General features: G+C 39.6%; 1 protein-coding gene across 1 annotated transcript in view; it reads right to left on the bottom strand.

Moving 5' to 3' along the window:
• LRRC74A (leucine rich repeat containing 74A) overlaps positions 1-17,172 on the bottom strand; it is a 167,215-nt gene that overhangs the window by 79,481 nt on the left and 70,562 nt on the right. The window contains exons 8-9 of the mRNA XM_053706018.1: positions 10,687-10,881; positions 3,735-3,830 (exon numbers count right to left, since the gene is read on the bottom strand). Coding sequence (XP_053561993.1) covers positions 3,735-3,830; positions 10,687-10,881 — 291 coding nt within the window. The remainder of the gene's footprint in view (positions 1-3,734; positions 3,831-10,686; positions 10,882-17,172) is intronic.

The following is a 17,172-nucleotide window of genomic DNA, read 5'->3' on the forward strand; positions in this document are numbered from 1 at the left end:
TGGTGCTCTTTGCCACTTCCTGTTAGCAGGAGGATTATATCCCACAAGTAAAGGATGAAACCCGTGGACTCTGTATATCTTGTAAAAGAAATATCTACTTATGTTTAGCTGCGGATTAGCCATTAAATCCATTTGTTCTATTATCATCTGAAATCTTAGTTTAGAGATGAATTTGTTAAGATTAGGTTCTGTCTTTTCTTTCCAGGTCACAAATATGATCAACCGTAAACATAAAATGGCATTATTAATTAATATGCGGCTAGATTACGAGTCTTGCGTTAGCCTTAAAAAGCAGCGTTGAGAGGTCCCAACGCTGCTTTTTAACGCCCGCTGGTATTACGAGTCTTGCAGGTACAGGTGTATCGCTCACTTTTTTGGCCAGACTCGAAAATACCGCAAATCCACTTACGTCAATTGCGTATTCCTATTTTTTCAATGGGACTTGCATAACGCCGGTATTACGAGTCTGCCAAAAAGTGAGCGGTACAGCCTCTCCTGTCAAGACTGATACCGCATTTAAAAGTCAGTAGTTAAGAGTTTTATTGGCTAACACCGTAGTATAAAACTCTTAACTAAAGTGCTAAAAAGTACACTAACACCCATAAACTACCTATTAACAGCCTAAACCGAGGCCCCCCCACCACATCGCAAACACTAAAACAAAATTTTTAACCCCTAATCTGCCGATCCGAACATCGTCGCCACTATAAAAAATATATTAACCCCTAAACCGCCGCACTCCCGCATCGCAAACACTAGTTAAATATTATTAACCCCTAATCTGCCGTCCCTAACATCGCCGACACCTACCTACATTTATTAACCCCTAATCTGCCGCCCCCAACGTCGCCGCAACTATATTAAATGTATTAACCCCTAAATCTAAGTCTAACCCTAACCCCCCCTAACTTAAATATAATTTAAATAAATCTAAATAAAATAACTACAATTAATTAAATTATTCCTATTTAAAACTAAATACTTACCTGTAAAATAAACCCTAAGATAGCTACAATATAACTAATAGTTACATTGTAGCTAGCTTAGGATTTATTTTTATTTTACAGGCAACTTTCTATTTATTTTAACTAGGTAGAATATTTATTAAATAGTTATTAACTATTTAATAGCTACCTAGTTAAAATAAAGTCAAATTTACCTGTAAAATAAAACCTAAACTAAGTTACAATTACACCTAACACTACCTTCATTAAATAAATTCCCTAAACTAACTACAATTAAATACAATTAAATACAATTATCTAAAGTATGAAAAAAAACACTAAATTACAGAAAATAATAAAATAATTACAAGTTTTTTTAAACTAATTACACCTAATCTAATCCCCCTAATAAAATAAAAAAAATAAATAAATAAATAAAAAGCCCTACTCTATACTAAATTACAAATAGCCCTTAAAAGGCTATAAGGTAGAAAAAATCCTATTGGCTGATGCAATTAGCCAATAGGATTGAAGTTCAATCCTATTGGCTGATTGATTGGATCAGCCAATAGAATGCAAGCTCAATCCTATTGGCTGATTGCATCAGCCAATAGGATTTTTTCTATCTTAATTCCGATTGGCTGATAGAATTCTATCAGCCAATCGGAATTGAAGGGACGCCATCTTGCATGACGTCATTTAAAGGAACCTTCACTCTTCAGTTGGACGTCGTTTGAAGAGGATGCTCCGTGTCGGATGTCTTGAAGATGGAGCCGCTCCGCGCTGGATGGATGAAGATAGAAGATGCCGCCTGGATGAAAACTTCTGCCCATCTGGAGGACTTCTTCTTCCCGGCTTAGATGAAGACTTCTGCCCGTCTGGAGGACCACTTCGCCCAGCTTCGTTGAGGACTTCGGCCCGGTTGGGTGAAGACTTCTCAAGGTAGAGTGATCTTCAAGGGGTTAGTGTTAGGTTTTATTAAGGGGGTATTGGGTGGGTTTTAGAGTAGGGTTGGGTGTGTGGGTGATGGGTTTTAATGTTAGGGGGTATTGTATTTTTTTACAGGTTACTTTGGGGCAATGCCCCACAAAAGGCTCTTTTAAGGGCTATTTGTAATTTAGTATAGTGTAGGGCTTTTTATTATTTTGGGGGGCTTTTTTATTTTATTAGGAGGGATTAGATTAGGTGTAATTAGTTTAAAAAATTGTAATTATTTTATTATTTTTTGTAATTTAGTGTTTGTTTGTTTTTCATACTTTAAATAATTGTATTTAATTGTAGTTAATTTAGGGAATTCATTTAATTATAATGTAGTGTTAGGTGTAATTGTAGCTTTGGTTAGGTTTTATTTTACAGGTAAATTTGTCTTTATTTTAACTAGGTAGCTATTAAATAGTTAATAACTGTTTAATAACTATACTACCTAGTTAAAATAAATACAAACTTGCATGTAAAATGAAAATAAACCCTAAGCTAGATACAATGTAACTATTAGTTATATTGTAGCTAGCTTAGGGTTTATTTTATAGGTAAGTATTTAGTTTTAAATAGGAATAATTTAGTAATGATAGTAATTTTATTTAGATTTATTTAAATTATATTTAAGTTAGGGGGGTGTTAGGGTTAGGGTTAGACTTAGATTTAGGGGTTAATAACTTTAATATAGTGGCGGCGTTGGGGGCGGCAGATTAGGGGTTAATAAGTGTAGGTAGGTTGCGGCAACATTGGGGGTGGCCGATTAGGGGTTAATAAATATAATTTAGGTGTTGGCGATGTTGGGGGCAGCAGATTAGGGGTTAATACATATAATGTAGGTGGCGGCGGTGTCCGGAGTGGAAGATTAGGGGTTAATAATATAATGCAGGTGTCGGCGATGTCGGGGGCGGAAGAATAGGGGTTAATAAGTGTAAGATTAGGGGCGTTTAGACTCGGGTTCATGTTAGGGTGTTAGTTGTAGACATAAATGTATTTTCCCCATAGGAATCAATGGGGCTGCTTTAGAAGCTTTACGGTGCTTTTTTGCAGGTGTTAGGTTTTTTTTCAGCCGGCTCTGCCCCATTGATTCCTATGGGGAAATCAGGCACGAGTACGTTTTGCCAGCTCACCGCTACCGTAAGCAGGTATTGAGGTGAGATGTGAAGCAAAATGTTGCTCTCCGCTCACTTTTCTGCGGCTAACGCCGGGTTTGTAAAAACCCGTAATACCAGCGCTGTCTGTAAGTGAGCGGTGAGCATAAACTGCTTGTTAACACTACACACCATTACCGACAAAACTCCTAATTTAGGCGATGATGTTTAAAGATTTAGGGTTAGGTTCTTTTGTTATTAAAATATCGAAGAGATTAAATCTAACTTGTGATTTATTGTTCTTGATAGCCAGAACACAATTTTATGCCACAATCTATTAATTTTTGGACATAACCAAATACAGTTTATAATATCTGCTTTTGCCCTAAAACATCTAGTAAAATTAAATATATTGCCCTGCGACCTAGACATCTCGTGGGATGTCTATACTTTTTATTTGCTAAATATGCACTATATGGTCTGGGTAGTTTTAAAGTAATTTAAAACTTGTTTATAGGGGACATTGCTCAATTGCTATTGGAACTAACAAGATATGTATGTTTGTGCACAATCAATTCTTAGAGACTGCTTAATTGCTGAGAAATAGGGGAGATAATCACCTCCCAACACCCCATATAATTGCTACTTATTCCCCAGATTCCTCACATGTCCTGTTACAGCAAACCCATTTATACCCCAGAAACAAACAGTCCCACGTTCTTACAGATATGTCCACCTCTTCAAGCATGACTTCAGGCCTCTTACTTATGGCATTCAGAAGAATTATCGCACCCTCGACTGACAGTGGGTTCCTGGACAGCTGGAAGAGATCATATGGCAGTGGATAGTGAAGTCTGTGTTACACAAGGCAGGAAAAAGCCTAACCTCCAAAATACATATACAGATACAATCTAAAATAAGGTATCAATGTGTTCCATGTGTGAGCCAATCACATCTCACAGTGTGGACAATGCTATATGCTTTTAGAATCATTGTGCACTGGTACTCAACTCATGAGAAACAGAATTTATGTTTACCTGATAAATTACTTTCTCCAACGGTGTGTCCGGTCCACGGCGTCATCCTTACTTGTGGGATATTCTCCTCCCCAACAGGAAATGGCAAAGAGCCCAGCAAAGCTGGTCACATGATCCCTCCTAGGCTCCGCCTTCCCCAGTCATTCGACCGACGTAAAGGAGGAATATTTGCATAGGAGAAACCATATGATACCGTGGTGACTGTAGTTAAAGAAAATAAATTATCAGACCTGATTAAAAAACCAGGGCGGGCCGTGGACCGGACACACCGTTGGAGAAAGTAATTTATCAGGTAAACATAAATTCTGTTTTCTCCAACATAGGTGTGTCCGGTCCACGGCGTCATCCTTACTTGTGGGAACCAATACCAAAGCTTTAGGACACGGATGAAGGGAGGGAGCAAATCAGGTCACCTAGATGGAAGGCACCACGGCTTGCAAAACCTTTCTCCCAAAAATAGCCTCAGAAGAAGCAAAAGTATCAAACTTGTAAAATTTAGTAAAAGTGTGCAGTGAAGACCAAGTCGCTGCCTTACATATCTGATCAACAGAAGCCTCGTTCTTGAAGGCCCATGTGGAAGCCACAGCCCTAGTGGAATGAGCTGTGATTCTTTCAGGAGGCTGCCGACACAAAGAAGGCACGACTATCTCCTGGTTAATGTTTTTGTTAGAAACAACTTTCGGAAGAAAACCAGGTTTAGTACGTAAAACCACCTTATCTGCATGGAACACCAGATAAGGAGGAGAACACTGCAGAGCAGATAATTCTGAAACTCTTCTAGCAGAAGAAATTGCAACCAAAAACAAAACTTTCCAAGATAATAACTTAATATCAACGGAATGTAAGGGTTCAAACGGAACCCCCTGAAGAACTGAAAGAACTAAATTGAGACTCCAAGGAGGAGTCAAAGGTTTGTAAACAGGCTTGATTCTAACCAGAGCCTGAACAAAGGCTTGAACATCTGGCACAGCTGCCAGCTTTTTGTGAAGTAACACAGACAAGGCAGAAATCTGTCCCTTCAAGGAACTTGCAGATAATCCTTTCTCCAAACCTTCTTGAAGAAAGGATAGAATCTTAGGAATTTTTACCTTGTCCCAAGGGAATCCTTTAGATTCACACCAACAGATATATTTTTTCCATATTTTGTGGTAAATTTTTCTAGTTACAGGCTTTCTGGCCTGAACAAGAGTATCAATGACAGAATCTGAGAACCCTCGCTTTGATAAGATCAAGCGTTCAATCTCCAAGCAGTCAGTTGGAGTGAGACCAGATTCGGATGTTCGAACGGACCTTGAACAAGAAGGTCTCGTCTCAAAGGTAGCTTCCATGGTGGAGCCGATGACATATTCACCAGGTCTGCATACCAAGTCCTGCGTGGCCACGCAGGAGCTATCAAGATCACCGATGCCCTCTCCTGATTGATCCTGGCTACCAGCCTGGGGATGAGAGGAAACGGCGGGAATACATAAGCTAGTTTGAAGGTCCAAGGTGCTACTAGTGCATCTACTAGAGTCGCCTTGGGATCCCTGGATCTGGACCCGTAGCAAGGAACCTTGAAGTTCTGACGAGAGGCCATCAGATCCATGTCTGGAATGCCCCACAATTGAGTAATTTGGGCAAAGATTTCCGGATGGAGTTCCCACTCGCCCGGATGAAATGTCTGACGACTCAGAAAATCCGCTTCCCAATTTTCCACTCCTGGGATGTGGATTGCAGACAAGTGGCAGGAGTGAGTCTCCGCCCATTGAATGATTTTGGTCACTTCTTCCATCGCCAGGGAACTCCTTGTTCCCCCCTGATGGTTGATGTACGCAACAGTCGTCATGTTGTCTGATTGAAACCGTATGAACTTGGCCTTTGCTAGCTGAGGCCAAGCCTTGAGAGCATTGAATATCGCTCTCAGTTCCAGAATATTTATCGGGAGAAGAGATTCTTCCCGAGACCAAAGACCCTGAGCTTTCAGGGGTCCCCAGACTGCGCCCCAGCCCACCAGACTGGCGTCGGTCGTGACAATGACCCACTCTGGTCTGCAGAAGCTCATCCCCTGTGACAGGTTGTCCAGGGACAGCCACCAACGGAGTGAATCTCTGGTCCTCTGATCTACTTGTATCGTCGGAGACAAGTCTGTATAGTCCCCATTCCACTGACTGAGCATGCACAGTTGTAATGGTCTTAGATGAATTCGCGCAAAAGGAACTATGTCCATTGCCGCTACCATCAAACCTATTACTTCCATGCACTGCGCTATGGAAGGAAGAGGAACAGAATGAAGTATTTGACAAGAGTTTAGAAGTTTTGATTTTCTGGCCTCTGTCAGAAAAATCCTCATTTCTAAGGAGTCTATTATTGTTCCCAAGAAGGGAACCCTTGTTGACGGAGATAGAGAACTTTTTTCTACGTTCACTTTCCACCCGTGAGATCTGAGAAAGGCCAGGACAATGTCCGTGTGAGCCTTTGCTTGAGGAAGGGACGACGCTTGAATCAGAATGTCGTCCAAGTAAGGTACTACTGCAATGCCCCTTGGTCTTAGCACCGCTAGAAGGGACCCTAGTACCTTTGTGAAAATCCTTGGAGCAGTGGCTAATCCGAACGGAAGTGCCACAAACTGGTAATGCTTGTCCAGGAATGCGAACCTTAGGAACCGATGATGTTCCTTGTGGATAGGAATATGTAGATACGCATCCTTTAAATCCACCGTGGTCATGAATTGACCTTCCTGGATGGAAGGAAGAATTGTTCGAATGGTTTCCATTTTGAACGATGGAACCTTGAGAAACTTGTTTAGGATCTTGAGATCTAAGATTGGTCTGAATGTTCCCTCTTTTTTGGGAACTACGAACAGATTGGAGTAGAACCCCATCCCTTGTTCTCCTAAAGGAACAGGATGAATCACTCCTATTTTTAACAGGTCTTCTACACAATGTAAGAATGCCTGTCTTTTTATGTGGTCTGAAGACAATTGAGACCTGTGGAACCTCCCCCTTGGGGGAAGCCCCTTGAATTCCAGAAGATAACCTTGGGAGACTATTTCTAGTGCCCAAGGATCCAGAACATCTCTTGCCCAAGCCTGAGCGAAGAGAGAGAGTCTGCCCCCCACCAGATCCGGTCCCGGATCGGGGGCCAACATCTCATGCTGTCTTGGTAGCAGTGGCAGGTTTCTTGGCCTGCTTTCCTTTGTTCCAGCCTTGCATTGGTCTCCAGGCTGGCTTGGCTTGAGAAGTATTACCCTCTTGCTTAGAGGACGTAGCACTTGGGGCTGGTCCGTTTCTGCGAAAGGGACGAAAATTAGGTTTATTTTTGGCCTTGAAAGACCTATCCTGAGGAAGGGCGTGGCCCTTGCCCCCAGTGATATCAGAGATAATCTCTTTCAAGTCAGGGCCAAACAGCGTTTTCCCCTTGAAAGGAATGTTAAGCAATTTGTTCTTGGAAGACGCATCCGCTGACCAAGATTTTAACCAAAGCGCTCTGCGCGCCACAATAGCAAAACCAGAATTTTTCGCCGCTAACCTAGCCAATTGCAAAGTGGCGTCTAGGGTGAAAGAATTAGCCAATTTGAGAGCATGAATTCTGTCCATAATCTCCTCATAAGAAGAAGAATTATTATTGAGCGCCTTTTCTAGCTCATCGAACCAGAAACACGCTGCTGTAGTGACAGGAACAATGCATGAAATTGGTTGTAGAAGGTAACCTTGCTGAACAAACATCTTTTTAAGCAAACCTTCTAATTTTTTATCCATAGGATCTTTGAAAGCACAACTATCTTCTATGGGTATAGTGGTGCGTTTGTTTAGAGTAGAAACCGCCCCCTCGACCTTGGGGACTGTCTGCCATAAGTCCTTTCTGGGGTCGACCATAGGAAACAATTTTTTAAATATGGGGGGAGGGACGAAAGGTATACCGGGCCTTTCCCATTCTTTATTTACAATGTCCGCCACCCGCTTGGGTATAGGAAAAGCTTCGGGGGGCCCCGGGACCTCTAGGAACTTGTCCATTTTACATAGTTTCTCTGGAATGACCAAATTCTCACAATCATCCAGAGTGGATAACACCTCCTTAAGCAGAGCGCGGAGATGTTCCAATTTAAATTTAAATGTAATCACATCAGGTTCAGCTTGTTGAGAAATTTTCCCTGAATCTGAAATTTCTCCCTCAGACAAAACCTCCCTGGCCCCCTCAGACTGGTGTAGGGGCCCTTCAGAACCAATATCATCAGCGTCCTCATGCTCTTCAGTATTTTCTAAAACAGAGCAGTCGCGCTTTCGCTGATAAGTGGGCATTTTGGCTAAAATGTTTTTGATAGAATTATCCATTACAGCCGTTAATTGTTGCATAGTAAGGAGTATTGGCGCGCTAGATGTACTAGGGGCCTCCTGTGTGGGCAAGACTGGTGTAGACGAAGGAGGGGATGATGCAGTACCATGCTTACTCCCCTCACTTGAGGAATCATCTTGGGCATCATTTTCTCTAAATTTTGTGTCACATAAATCACATCTATTTAAATGAGAAGGAACCTTGGCTTCCCCACATTCAGAACACAGTCTATCTGGTAGTTCAGACATGTTAAACAGGCAAAAACTTGATAACAAAGTACAAAAAAACGTTTTAAAATAAACCGTTACTGTCACTTTAAATTTTAAACTGAACACACTTTATTACTGCAATTGCGAAAAAGTATGAAGGAATTGTTCAAAATTCACCAAAATTTCACCACAGTGTCTTAAAGCCTTAAAAGTATTGCACACCAAATTTGGAAGCTTTAACCCTTAAAATAACGGAACCGGAGCCGTTTTTATATTTAACCCCTTTACAGTCCCTGGTATCTGCTTTGCTGAGACCCAACCAAGCCCAAAGGGGAATACGATACCAAATGACGCCTTCAGAAAGTCTTTTCTATGTATCAGAGCTCCTCACACATGCATCTGCATGTCATGCTTCTCAAAAACAAGTGCGCAATAGAGGCGCGAAAATGAGACTCTGCCTATGATTAGGGAAAGCCCCTAGAGAATAAGGTGTCCAATACAGTGCCTGCCGGTTATTTTACATAATTCCCAAGATTAAAATAATTCCTCAAGGCTATGGAGTATAAAATATGTTTATATATAAATCGATTTAGCCCAGAAAATGTCTACAGTCTTAAAAAGCCCTTGTGAAGCCCTTTTTTTCTTTCTGTAATAAAAATGGCTTACCGGATCCCATAGGGAAAATGACAGCTTCCAGCATTACATCGTCTTGTTAGAATGTGTCATACCTCAAGCAGCAAAAGTCTGCTCACTGTTCCCCCAACTGAAGTTAATTCCTCTCAACAGTCCTGTGTGGAAACAGCCATCGATTTTAGTAACGGTTGCTAAAATCATTTTCCTCTTACAAACAGAAATCTTCATCTCTTTTCTGTTTCAGAGTAAATAGTACATACCAGCACTATTTTAAAATAACAAACTCTTGATTGAATAATAAAAACTACAGTTAAACACTAAAAAACTCTAAGCCATCTCCGTGGAGATGTTGCCTGTACAACGGCAAAGAGAATGACTGGGGAAGGCGGAGCCTAGGAGGGATCATGTGACCAGCTTTGCTGGGCTCTTTGCCATTTCCTGTTGGGGAGGAGAATATCCCACAAGTAAGGATGACGCCGTGGACCGGACACACCTATGTTGGAGAAAGTATTGTCTTATGTGGATGATCACTTGCCATTTTGGGGTATTAGTCAGTGCTGCGGTTGTCAGGAGGGCATTTACTTCATAGCTGTAATGTATAGTGTAGCACACAACAGGTCTGTGCTGTATATAACACATTTCTATACTGAGTCTAATGCAACCTGCCTTTGTTATACATAATATGTAGCAAAGGCAGGAGACTAAGGAGGTATATGAGGAAGACAGTGAGCATGCAGAAGATGGGAGATGTTGGAGAAGTGTAGGAGGCAAACAGTGAAATATTAGAAATTCAGTGGGTGTAGTAAATGGGTTAGTGAAGCACAGGATAAAGATCATATAGAATGAAGATAGTTGTCAAGTAGAGGAGGTTCTAAGATGGAAGAGGAATATGCTGAACTAGTAGAAGAGCACAGGAAATGAGAGAGGTTGGTGAAGTGTAGAATGAAGACAGTGAGCAAGTAGAGGTTGGAAGATGCTAGGGAAGTGTAGGAGATAGAAAGTGAGAGAGTCTGAGAGATGTTGGATAAAGATAATAGGCAAGAAGAAGGGCATGGTAGTTGCAAGAAGATGGTTATGGAGAGGAGGGAGGTAGCAGAAAATCAGAGGAGTAGAAGGAAGATAGGAGGTGAGAAGAAGAGAATGGGAACAGGATACAGACATAGGGGAAACAAATAAATAATAATTAGAGGAGGTTTAGGAGAGAATGGGGAATCTGAGAAGGACGGAGATAATAGAAGCTTAGTTAGGCTGAGCAAGTGGAAAGGCATAAAAAAAGGCAAATAGAGAAGGATATGAGATGGGGGGAGATTCTAACGAACTATGATTGATTGCTTGGAACAGTTTTGTAATTACACACATTAAAACATTCTTATTGCTGAGGAGCATGATAAAGCATTGTGATTGGCTATCTGAATCCAATTTGCCATTCGCCCTATTGGTAATTGCAAATACTTGGTTACTATTGTGATCTGCTTGATATCATTACCTTGAGCACCTGTAGGGTATCGTTGCACTCCAGTCCTTTGCAGAGCAGTCTCATTCCCTCATTGCTGATACGGTTGCAGCTAACATCCAGGTGGAGAAGGGAGCTATTGGCTCTCAGTGCCTCACCCAATGCCAGTGCCCCTTCATTTGCAAAGCCGTTGTGTGACAGGTTCAGGACCTTCAGCATCCCATTTACCTGCGCAATACAAAACACACTTAGGAAAACTACAAACAAGGAGTCCACATGGCTTAAAAAAGGGAGAGTGAATTAAATAAACGCGATAATCAGGTGAAAACAAACATATAAAAATGACTTCCCAATGTAATGTAATGAAGTTGTAAATGCAAAATATTTCATGGGGTTTGTGAAAGTGAAATAAAAAAACAAACCAGAAAACAAAAGCATAAAATAAGCTTTCCGCTGGACTGGAACGACCTTGAATTTGAAACCCACACAAATGACTTTCCATTATTATTATTATTGGTTATTTGTAGAGCGCCAACAGATTCTGCAGCGCTAATAGATCTTCTAATCAACTGGAACAAACCTCTAATATTTTATTTATTGTTTTCCTTTGAGAATTCAATAAACAAGAAGATGCCGGGAGTCTGTATATATAAAAAGTAACTTGTATGTCTCCATTAAAATACAAAGTTCATACGATAAGCATATCCTTTGTGCCTCACAAGAAAGGCTAACGCGTTTCAGTTGGACACCATACTCATAGCCATTAAAAACTACATGCACATTCAAGTTAAAAATCACCAGAGTGATTAGGATTAAGGATTAGGATCACTCTGGTGTGCCTTTTTTTACCCTGACCAATTCAATTTAATGAATGTTGGGTTAGCACAACTTTTAAATATGCATATGTGTGTATATATATATATATTTATGTGTGTGTGTTTATATGTGTGTACATATGTGTATATATATGTGTATATATTTATTTACAGACATATATACACATACAAACACATAAATACACCAAAAAGGCTTCAAACTAAATTTGAACACCAAAGAAAAACACTGAGTAATTTCAAGCGAAAACAGAACAACAAAGAAAACACTAGCAAGTGTTTAGTGGTGACGCAACATAATGCAATATACTATAATACAAAAGATGGTTGCAAAAATGTTTAAATGTTAGAATTGGAATGAAACCTGTCATATAAAAGGTGAGATATTATTGGAAGCTATGTGCACATATATCATATTGATTATTTCATTCATATAGGAAGCTATTGATATAATTTTTTTTGCTGCATGATACAACATTGTAGACAACACTGAAATGGGTGATGTCGACCCCCCTTCCTGTTGTCAGAGACACATTACAAGCCTGGCATGTCCCAGTACATTTGAAAAAAAGCATGTTTACTGAGACCTCCTGCTGTGCAAAGTTTCACTAGACAGGACTTCTAAAGAGAAAATATTTGTCCCTAACTACAAGAGATAATGTCACATTTCAAGAACCTTTGAATACGGTCTCAGAAAAGAGGTAATTTCTAAAGAATTATTGTTGTTTAGTCTTCCCAGATTAAAATCTCTAAATTAATTTGGTCTAAGAAACCTATTACTTAGATCACAGGAACCCCTGTGGATAAGCAGCCTAGAAGTCTGCAATTTGAGATACCATTTGAGGATGGCCAACAATTAAAATATATATTATCTCAGTGCAAATTGGCACACGCTGAGTTCCAATAAACAAACCCCAGATGCTGTGTCAGCTCCAAATGCCCTTGGTGAAAGGGGGAGGTTGAAAGCATCAAACTTGAGTTTTTAAAGTACATCTTATGTCTAATTTTCAGTTATGGTGTACCTCAGTATTGTATAAGTGTATATGTGTGGATCTGAGAGAAATGCCTAAAAGTAACATATTAGATTAGTATCTGCTGAATTGAGTGGGTAGCTGCAGTATATGGCGAATGTAAAATGTCTAACTTATTTCAAAATAAATAACATTGTTTTGTATTTCAGACATCTGATATACAAATTAGGTCCCAAATATGACTAATAGTTACTGTAAAGTTTACTTCTAATTACATATATGATATAAGATGGTGACTGGGAAATGAAATATGCATTTAAAATACATCTCTTGAGACATTGTTGGTAGGAAATATGTATTATATGTATATTATATAAATTTAATATTATGCACAGGTCTATATCTAAATTATAGGAAGTGTATAAATATTTATAGGTATATTATAAGTGGAATATACTCGTGTTTGATATTGATACACACATCTTCAGTAGTATAAGATAGTCCCATATATGTGGACCAGATGAATTAATTAATATCAGGAAACAATGAGTATATTAATTATACGTTTAAAATATATAAGAATATTTTGGTAGTGGTGTTTGAAAACAAAGCCGCACTCCAGTTTACTTGTTGCCCTCCGGTGTTCGATGTGGGAATTACAGCTAGAGAAATTCAATTTGAGGAAATTGAATGGCAGTACCAGGGCCAATGAGGGACAAGCTCAGAAAGGGCGTATCCAAGCCTATTAAGTGATTAAGAAATGGGGAGGAGTTTGGTCTCTGACAAAAACTCCTTGCAGATAAGAGAAATTGGATGAGTCAGGGAGCTCAGTAATGAAAGTTATAGCCTACCCACTATTCACACTCCTCACAAAGTGTGACAAAATAGTAAAACTTAGAAAAAAGCTTGTGGGTGGCGCCACTGAAGGCTAACTGTATGGCAAATTAGATAAAATCAAATAAATAAATAAATAATATTAGTGGTTAATAAAATATCAATATTACTTGTAGATTTAGATCCAGTGCAAAAATAGAGTATTAAAAAGCCCCTTTAGGTCTAAACACAAGATAATTAAATTCCAGTATCACTAAACCATCTAGGCTCAAATAATTTATGAAAATTACAAAAAGAGATTTAGATAATAAAACTAATTTAATATTAATACATAAAATCATGAAACATTCAAACACATATGGCTATAATTGCACCGGTGCCAACAAACTATAATGCCTTCAATTAAACATATACTAAATTCATAAAAGGTCTAAAAAGCAATTTCATAAATAATAGCTGTTACTATTTCATACAAAGCTAAATACACAGACAAAGATACATTAATTCATAAACTTAAAAATGCGGTGTAAAATAAACAGTAGGACAGAAGCAAAAGTTATAAGAGAATTAATATAGCAGCATCTCCTAATGTCCCTTTAAATAACCTTGCAGCGTAAGTGCTTATAATGTTTCAGTTTGATCCCGTTCCGGATAAAAGTAGTAATGTTGCAACATACAATAAACTAGGTTATTTGTATCACATAAGTCTTAAACAGCCCGGACTTGACTTTTTTCTAGTGTGCTTGTAACTTTATTCTAGTGTGCTTGTAACTTTATTCTAGTGTGCTTGTAACTTTATTCTAGTGTGCTTGTAACTTTATTTTAGTGTGCTTGTAACTTCATAGCAGGTTTGTAACTTTGTAGCAGGTTAGAAGTGAATCAAAATAGTGTAGGTAGGTTTTAGATTAACAGTTCTCACCTAATCACCAGATAATCCCTTGATAGAACACAGTCTGGTACCAATGTTAAATAACCACCGGGTTATCTCCTTAACAATTGGACCTTGCTCCTCGATGAAAGGTAAGGTGTAGTCAGCAGCTTTTTATTTTTGCCGTAAGGAAAATTCCTTCTACTATATGAGTTGTTGTGTAGAAACTCAGTGCGCGCACTATTTTTGAAAATCCCGCTCCTACCGTCCAACCAATCAGCCTCCCTTCTTGCTTGGTTAATTCAAGCTGTTGATCTTGGCTTGATGGTGCGGTTCTGGGAGCTCAGTAGCGGTTCATGCGAGGCTCTCAATCAGCCTCTCCCTGGTTTGCAAACAATCTCGGAGGTGTTGGGAAATCAGTACATCAGGGAGTTTAGTGATACTGGAATTTAATTATCTTGTGTTTAGACCTAAAGGGGCTTTTTAATACTCTATTTTTGCACTGGATCTAAATCTACAAGTAATATTGATATTTTATTAACCACTAATATTATTTATTTATTTGATTTTATCTAATTTGCCATACAGTTAGCCTTCAGTGGCGCCACCCAAAAACTCCTTGCACAAAGAGAATGGGCCCTTTTTGCTGAAAATTTTCATGACAACTGTTGCAATCCTGCTTGCTTGCTTGCTGCCATTTTTGCTAACAGAGAGACACGTGTGTGCAAACACAGTTTTCTGTAAGACAAACCCGTTGGGACACTCTTTTTGGATAAGAGATTATCAGGATTAATTATGTTCCAATTGTGCATAATTCCCCTAAAAATTATGACAATAGACATATTTGGATATTGAACCCTCACCTGGAGCTGGTAAAGTATACACGATTGTTAAGTATATTTAATATTTAAAACAAAGGTATTCTATAGCTATAATTAAATTGTAGCTGTGATTTAAAAGGGTATTTTGTACTTTAAATTTATGACTCATTGGGGGGCTTGGAGCCGTTCAAAGATGGAGCTGTGATTGCAGAGCTCCGTGACCTACTGCTCAAATTTGGGGTAATAAACCACAATACGAGTCCCCAGCAACACTAAGGATCAAGGCGATAGTGTGAGGAACACATAATGGGAGGATGGAGAGGCTGACAGAAAGCGCTACAAGAATCTGAAAGCATGAAAGCGGTAACGGATAGTAGCCGGACGCCATCTTGCCCACGAGGTAAAGCAGGATGCGACTAGTAAAAAGCTGATAAAAAGCACAAAAGTAACCGACCCGCAACGGAAGGACACAGACACTTCACCGCGGACATAAGGAGAAAGTCCGACAACCAAGTAAGGCTTGAAAGGCATAAATGGCCATATTTCACACAGATTACTGAGGGGAAGCACTCGCCTACAATAAAGGCAACATTAAGAAACAAAAGCACATAAGCACCTAAGTGCTGACTATAAGCCTATATGAATCAAGAGGGGTGTGCAGTAAAAGTTCTCTTTTGAAACACAAGACAGAACATAGCATTTCAATGAAGCGAATGTAACCTATACCATTCTCAACTAAGAAGGGGTCTGCCAAACCTAATGTTTAAAAGTTCAATAACATGGCGCCAAAGGCATACTATATGACAATCAGACTTCAGTGTGGGACATTATGTTTTAATCACTAGGTATTGACGTAAAATAATCCAGCCACTTTAAGATTGGTATGCAGAGGGCGAAGAAATGCTGCACAAGGCTGCTACGCAGATGAAATGTAAAGCTCAGACAGAGTAAATACACCTGCCTCACTACAGCTGGGGATATCTTCGTTGTTAATACAGCAAAGATCCACTACTTAGCCAACATAACTTTCTTAGCTCCATGAGTGAGAGGGGGAACTTTAAATAAAGATCTTTATTGTACGCTGCAGATGATATAAGGAACCACACAAGAGCCCTCATACCCTGATATCAGCTGTAAGTGAAAAGAAACAGTCATATAACTGGGAAAGCAGAGACTGGTAAGACACTGGCATCAATTTACACCCAAACATAACCGACTGACACATAATCTATCATACGGACATATCTATTCTTCTAAGTGACATCTTTTCTGTCGGTGGGATTGGACATACTTTTTCTAACTTGTTAACGGGTGCATAATTATCATCATGTCGGTCAGGAAGCACAATAAACCCTCCCAAGGGCTTAAACCCTCAGCAGCTACCTTATTCTTCAAACCAGCAAAGGGAGAAAAAGCACCAGAAAATGCCAATACCGTCACAGAAGACGGTGCAGATTCTGACATAGACTCACAATTGAATGAGGAGGAAGCTATACCCGCTACAAAAGCTGACCTAAGAGCACTAGTGTCAAAACAGGACATTAATAAGAACTTTGATAAATTATGGGAGAAATTCGACTCCTTCCAAAATACTATTACTAATAGCCTTGCAGAAATAAAACAGGACATCACAGACTTAGGCTCAAGAGTAGACACATTGGAAGAAGCTGAAATCAGCACTACAGAAGATGTGACAGCTCTGAAACATCAACTGTCTGAATAGCAGCAAGAACTGACGGAGATACAAGACAAGTTGGAAGACATTGAAAATCGAAGTCGTAGGTGTAACTTACGCCTAAAAGGGATACCTGAATCGGTCTCTAGAGATGAGCTACAAATCTATTTGCACCAACTCTTTCAAGCGATTACAGGCGAAGCTGCTGATGAAAAATTTCAATTAGAAAGGGCTCACAGAGCTTTAAGAGCCAAACCGAGAGAATATGCACCACCCAGAGATGTAATTGTGAGATTCTCCAGATTCCCAGAGAAAGAAGAAATACTGTCGGCAGCCAGGAAAAACCTTACTTTCAAATTCTAGGGGACAGTTATTCAATTTTATCAAGATTTGTGTGTCAAAACACTGCAACGAAGATTCCATCTAAAACCACTAACTACCCTGCTGCGCAAGAGTCAGATCAGCTACCGCTGGGGGTTTCCCTTCAACTTCCACATCTTCCACAATGGGAAATCTC

Source organism: Bombina bombina, chromosome 1 (genome assembly GCF_027579735.1).
Source record: "Bombina bombina isolate aBomBom1 chromosome 1, aBomBom1.pri, whole genome shotgun sequence".
NCBI classification, from domain to species: domain Eukaryota; kingdom Metazoa; phylum Chordata; class Amphibia; order Anura; family Bombinatoridae; genus Bombina; species Bombina bombina.